The 6,890-nt window shown below is 44.2% G+C and overlaps 1 protein-coding gene across 49 annotated transcripts in view; it reads right to left on the reverse strand.

The window, feature by feature from the left end:
- Positions 1 to 6,669, reverse strand: part of Celf4 (CUGBP Elav-like family member 4) — a 289,767-nt gene extending 283,098 nt beyond the window's left edge. For all 49 annotated transcript variants that reach the window (XM_047526075.1, XM_047526083.1, XM_047526074.1 and 46 more), the window contains exon 1: positions 6,185 to 6,669. In XM_047526075.1, the coding sequence (XP_047382031.1) occupies positions 6,185 to 6,470 (286 nt within the window). In that variant the 5' untranslated portion in view covers positions 6,471 to 6,669. The remainder of the gene's footprint in view (positions 1 to 6,184) is intronic.
- Positions 6,670 to 6,890: the final 221 nt, after the last annotated feature.

The raw sequence follows: 6,890 nt of genomic DNA on the forward strand, positions 1-6,890 counted from the left end.
TTCTCCCTGATTCTGCATATCACCTTGCAACAATGAAACTGCCCCTAACATCATCTTCACACCATTTGCATTCATCTCTTCCCTGTGCACTTATATGCATAAGTGCATGCATGCACACACACACACTCTCTCTCTCTCTCTCTCACACACACACACTTATACCAACACCCACCCAGGCATGGCATCTTCTCTCCCTCCACCCTCTGGTACCCACAGACACACTGGATTTTACACCCTCTACCTCTTCTCTCTGCATGTCACTTGGGATTTCCCTTCCAAGTTCAGGAGCTGCTGCAGTTTCAGCCACTGCCAATCAGCACATCCAACTTCCTGCTGGCATGTGGACCCTACAACTTTCAGTTTTCCTGCCTGTGAGGTTGGGCCTCATTTTCTGTTACATCTCCCTTTCCTCTACAGGTTCACCCTACGTCCTCTTCTGCCAAAATCCCTTCTCGGTCAACTTGGAAACTGACCATTTCTTGATGATGTGGAAGATGTGAACTCTGCAGTGTTTTCCTCTAATTCATCTCAGGCAAAGTTGGGACCAACTCTTTTCTCAACCAATGAGGAGGTGTCCTCAGCTATTCTCTCACTCGGCAGCCCCTCTCCCTCCTGGTCTATAAGCTATAATCATAAGGACAATGATACTAATATTAGTGATGAGTGCCATGAGCAAGTTGCTGGAGTGTTGAGGTCACCGGGCATTAGGAATGTCCCCACGAAACAGTTCTTTGAAAGAACTCTGAGAAATTTACAATATGACTGTGTGTCGGGGCACAGCAATGGCATACAATTTTGTAACTGTTTTCCTTTGGGTTCTTTTCAAGCTATGAGTTCATTCAAGAAAAGCTTTTGTTTTTGTTTTATTTTGCTTTGTGTCCCAGAAGCCACAAACATCCAGCCAACCGGAACAGGTGATGGAGGGAGACAGTATGCCAAGGGGCTTCTTTCAGCCTAAGAGTGGAGGTCAAAAGTGTTAATATTTCTCTGTTGAATTACAGTGAAATCTAGGCCAGCTCTGGTTTTCGCATGTGTGGGATGCACTTAGTCATGTTTGTACACGAATACATATAAGTGCACAGGTGCCTGCTAATTTATTTCTGTTGTGTTGATTCTAAGAAAGTCTGTTTTGAAGATAAATAAAATTATGCACAAATAAAAATATCCTTCATTCTCTTAAATAAACCAATAATTTCCTAATATTTTTTTCTTTTCTTTTAAATAGAACACATCAACATCTGGAATTTGGAGTTTTTTTTTTTTTTTTTAAATGGTGGCTGTTGCTCTGATATACTTTAGTATTGCAATGATTGCTACTGATCATTTTCTTTGGTAAAACTTATTTTTTGAAATTGTTTTGCTTGTTTTCATATGCTGGCTATTCTATTTTTCCTATCTCTGGCAATGCAAATCATTCTTTTAAAAACTATAGGTGTGTAACCAATCATTTGGTTAGTCTCTTTCCTTGTACAAAACTGACTTTTTATTTTCCAAAGTAATTAAGAAGAAGTTCATCTTATTTGAGCTGATGCCTGTGCTGATACTTCAACTTCACTCTTAGACTCATTGGAAAACAGAAATCAGATACAGTCTCATGGTTTTAATTCACCTATGAGCTACCTCGGCTAAAGTCTAGAGGTGGAAATGCAATTTTCTGAAAATTGTTGCATTTTAAATGCAAACATAAAATGTAATTTTATGAAGATGGTCACAAATCACCAAAACATAATCATAGCCCTTGTCTTTCCTCTTTCTCTCAGTCACACCCCAAATCAAGGGGCTTCAGGCACTTCCTACTCAGGTACAGTTGAAATAGGAGCTTGTGCAGCTGACGGTGAAATCTGAAAATAATACACTTTCCGGAGCTAAATCCAACAGAAGGTTCCTTTACTCTGTCTCCACCCTCCTTCTGGATGTAGTGTGAAAGTCCGAGGGGCTGATATCCCTGCAGCTAGGCTCCTGGGTTGGGAACCCCCGCCGTGCCAGGACTATCAGTAGAGTACATTTTCCTCCATGAAGTGGGGGAAATCTCAAAGCAGAGTAGTTACCCAGGCACAGATCTGCTCTGAACGGATAACAGGAGGGACTATGATAGGGACTTGGCTGTTTAGATTAAAATGCATTGCAGGCTCTGGGAACAAGCACACATCAGTAGTAAAGGCTGTTTAAACCTTTGGGGACAGCCCTATGTTTATAGTACATTAATTCATAAATATTATACTAAATACCACTTAAATTGGACTTAAATGACTTCAAAGATAATGCATTATAATATGGCTATCCAGAGAGCACTAGTCTTTATGTCTCCCAGTAACTCAGTCTTTGCTGCCTCCTATCCTGCTAGACAGGACCAAAGTTATGAATGGATTGCCGGCTTATTCATGTGTGATCCACGGTGTATGCGTGCATGTGTGTGTGTGTGTGTGTGTGTGTGTGTGTGTGCATGGGTATGTGTATTTGTATATATGTATCTTTGGTCACTGCCTCTGTTTATTCTCCAGGAAATAAAAAGAAGAACAGAGAAGTAAATTAAAAATGAGAGAAGAGGAGAAGTACACTAATGGGTGATCTGTTCCCTTCTCGAAGGAAGAAAAATTCTACGAAAAGGGGCAAAATTGGTCCTCAGCTCATTTCTGCTGCTACCCAGGGAATTTGCCTCGCTCTTCTTTAATCAATAGTAAAATGTCTTTCTCTTTGCAGCCCAGAAAAACAATCTTTTCAAAAGTGCGTCCAATAGGGGAGAAAAGAAGACTGAGTTAACCGGAGAGTTTGCATTAAAGTGGCTTTTCTTCCTTAGGTGTTGTTTCTTTGAATTTTGAGTTGGGGTTTTTTTCCTTCCTTTCTGTCTCTGCCAAGCACGCAGATCCCCCTCCCCTCATTTGCTTGCTGGTCTCCAGGGGGTAAATACACCTTTACAGTAATTACCCTGGTCCAGAGCTGCTATTTGCTACTTCCCGGCCCAACAGCCTTTCTCAGACATGGCTGGGTTTTCTCCACAACACCCACCTACTCCCTCCTCCACAGACTCCCAATTTGACTGGAGTAATTGCCTTTTAAGGTGCACTCTACGCATGGCAGGTATTCCATTAACCCTTAGAACTCCTTCCTTTTTAGTTACCTGAAATGGCAGGTGCCCAACAAATGGATACCCACCTGAAATCTCATGCATTTCATTTAGTTTTTACTGCTTTTAAAAACCAATAACATGCACACACCATCCATGCTAGAGGCTAGTACTCTGTTAGATCTCTCAATTTTAACCCAGTATGATTCATTAGAAGTTAGGCATTCAAGAAGGAGAGAGCAAGAGCCACAAACATGCCCTGAAACCAGGCTTAACAAAGGCATGATTCTACCCTACACTCACGTTGTCAATGTACAAATGGGGAAGATCTAGAAGCCAATGCAATCCTCATTCTTCAAACCTCATCATGCTTTTTGACTTAACAGTAATTAATCACCAATGGCAAGCATGTAATTTTTTAAGGTGGCCAGAGACTTATTTTATAAAGGATTAGCTAATAAATCAGGCTGCATCACTGAAGGAGGAGTTCAAACTCTACTAGGACTGAATAAACCAGCCCTTGGAAACAGTCTCATTTATTCAGCTCTCCGGGAGCTTCCAGGCACTGCTAGGGACATTGTGCCCCAACCTCGACTCGAAAAATCAAAGGGATGGAAAGGCAGGAAGTTTCATAGGGAAAGATACATGCTCAGGCTCTGACGGGTGAGCTGCGACAACGAAGCACCCAGTGTGCTGAAGCCAACGGGCCTGCCTGTCACTGACTGAGACAGTTTGGGAGAAGAATTATTTAGAAAATGAAGTTTTCCTTGTCCTAAGAATTCTGGCGGGTTATATATATGTATATATGATATATGTATATATATCATACACATATCTATTTATAGATACATACATATAGTTATGTATATGACATATACATATAACAACCTTCTCTATCTCCCTGATACAAACGATAAAAATTCTGCTTCTTTATTATAATACCAGAGAGTCCTCCTTACATCAGAAACAAAGTAATATCAGCAAGCGATTGTTGGGAAGAAACCAAGAAATACTGTTAAAGTTTATTTCATTTGAAATATAGAAGCATATGAAGTGCTCCAATCCAGATCCCACAGGACACCCAGATCCTCACAACTGTCTTTTGCCTCTAGTGGGTTCTAAATATTTTCAAGTTTGAAATCTTAAATTACCACAAGAACTGATCATTAAGACAGGCAGGAGACTTTCCTATCTATGCTATTAAAATTTTTATTATTACTATTTTAAAAACTGGGAGTGTATTAGAATGACAAAGATTTGATACAAACCTTGATTAGCTTCTAGGGAGCTTGATTGGAAAGGGAAAAACTACAAAGATACGATTCACTTGAGAGGGAGGGGAAAGTGTTTTTTTTTTTTTTTCTTTGACTATTATTTCAAAGATGCCTCCCCACTCCACCTTTTCAATCTGTCTTCTGAACAGACAGGCATTTTCTCCATATTGGATAAAGGTTGGTTTCTCTTTCCATTACAGCCCCCACCATCACCCCACCCCAACAAACCCAGTATATTTCCATTCTGCTGTGTTTTTGTGCTACTCAACATGCCATTAACTTTAAGATTTACTCCTCAGCAGGCAAGCTGGAAGATGCTAAAGCCAATAAAAACTGCTCTCTGGGACTCCAACTATGAAGAGTTTGGAGCTCTGTTTAGTATTCGGATGAAGGGAGGGCTGGAGAAGGAGGGTGGTTGTGGTAGTGAAAACCCGCTGCTGCTTAGAGAGCCAGACAGCTTTGCGCCCTGCACCTAATGTGCTAGAGGATCAGCTCTGTTCAGAGCCCATTTGTGGCCAAGGATGAGGCTGCTCTCTATGTGGGGGTGGGTGTACGTGTGTGTTTTCATCTTTGAAACCACCATCTCTAACACAGCATCTTCAGCGGTTCTCCACACTACTGTTTATTAAAAACGGAACATCCATACACGTCCCCTACAACTTCCTTAGCCCCGTGCTCCTTCCCTGCCTGGCGATCAATCTCTCTCAGAAAGCATTTAACTTGCCCACACAGCTCCAGCACCGATTAATCCCCGCTGCACATCCTATACATTACTGTTAGGGAGCGGAGCACTGGGCTAATTTCGTCACCCACCAGCCACCCACACACATTCTACAACTGAACACATTTGGGGCTCTGCCTTAAAGATAATAAAACAAGGAGAAAACAGGCAGACTGCAGACAATTCCCATGACCACTTTCCTAAAAAGTTGTTAGGTTTTAATTCTTTGATTATTTTGTCTCCCCTCCCCCAAGCACTCACTAGCAATAATTGCTTCAAGGGAGCAATAACATACTATAAAGCTCTCTGCATGGTGAGTTTGGGATAAATTCGGGTGCACCCTTCGAAAGGCATATCTTGCACACATACGATTTCCCCCCAAAGCCCAGCTTTCCTGAGAAAGGGACTATACAGGTTTCCAGGACCCCCACTCCACCCAGGGGATGACAGGGTCCTTGCTAATTCTTGCCTTAGGTTTTATTACTCCTTCCTTCAAACATTAAAGCTACCACCTTCCCCCTACTCTCCACACCACCACTCACACAACAACCGGATTACTGAGGCACACAGCTCGATATGGAGAGTTTACTGTTAAATTGATGGCAAAATAAAAATATCTCTTTGAATTTGTCACCTCTCTCCCTTTTAGACGGCTCTGCTCCTGCTACTCTGGCCCAGAGCGGAGAATGAGGAGACCATCTCCTGTAGTATTTTCAGCACCACGGCGATGGACAGCACCCTAGGTCCCCGGCCCGCCGAGCGCCAGCCAGTCCGCTCAGCGTCCTGGTCTCGCCCGGTGCAGCAGTCCCCATCCCAATCTTTCAAGTCGCTTTACTCAAAAACCCAAGCCCCATTTCCCCCTCCAGCCTCTCTTTCTCTTCATCTTCTGCGCCCGCTGCTCTCCCCATGGCACAGCTCCTATCAGCTTCTCGCCCAAAACCCAGCTTTGCCCCAGCGAGCAGCTCCCCACGCACCCCAGCTCTGGTCTCCGCTACCCGAGCGCCTCCCTCCTCGGCGCCCGCCCGCGGCTCCCTCTCGCCCATCTCCCGCTCGTCAGTCGCCGGCCGATCGGCCGCCCGCCCGCTCCTTCTCCCTGGCAAAGTTGGGAGGGAAAGGTGCACTCACCTTTGTGCATGCCTGTGAACCTGTCCTTCAGAACCGTAAGCTCGTAGATCTTGCCGAACTCCTCGAAGAGGGGCTTGAGGTCCTTCTCATCCAGGTTTCGGGGGATCTGCCCAATGAACAGCTTGATGGCATCGTGGTCCTTCATGGGAATGGTCGACGGGTTCCCCGGGCTGTGGTTTAATCCGTTCATGTGCCCGGCGCTGCCCGGGCTGCTGCCGAGCCCGTTGGTACTGAGGCTCGCGTTGTCAGCCTGTCCGTTTGCTAACGTGGCCATCTTTATATACATAGAGAAAATCTTCTTTCCTTTTATTCTTTCTCGCTCGCACTCTCTCGCTCCTCTCCCTCACTCGCTCGCTCGCGCTCACACACGCACACGCATACACACACTCGGGTTCTCTCCCCCTCGGTTTCTCTACACCTCGCTCTCCTCTCGTTCTCTGCTCTCTCTCTCTCTTTCTCCTCTCTTCTCTCGCTCGCGCTCTCTCTCCTCTCCCCTCCCTCTCTCTCTCCCTCCCTCTCTTCTCTCTCTCTCTTTCTCGTTTTCTCGGTCTGATCTGATTTTTTCTTTCTTCTTTTTCTTCTTCTTCTGCTTCTTCTTCTTCTTCTTTTTTTTTTTTTTTCTTTTTTTTTCTTTTTTACATTGAACAGACAGGATCACTGTCCTTTCCGTTTAAACAGGCTGGACCGGTTCAAGTTCCTAGCCAGA

This window comes from Sciurus carolinensis, chromosome 15 (assembly GCF_902686445.1).
Source record: "Sciurus carolinensis chromosome 15, mSciCar1.2, whole genome shotgun sequence".
In the NCBI taxonomy this organism is placed as follows: Eukaryota; Metazoa; Chordata; class Mammalia; order Rodentia; family Sciuridae; genus Sciurus; species Sciurus carolinensis.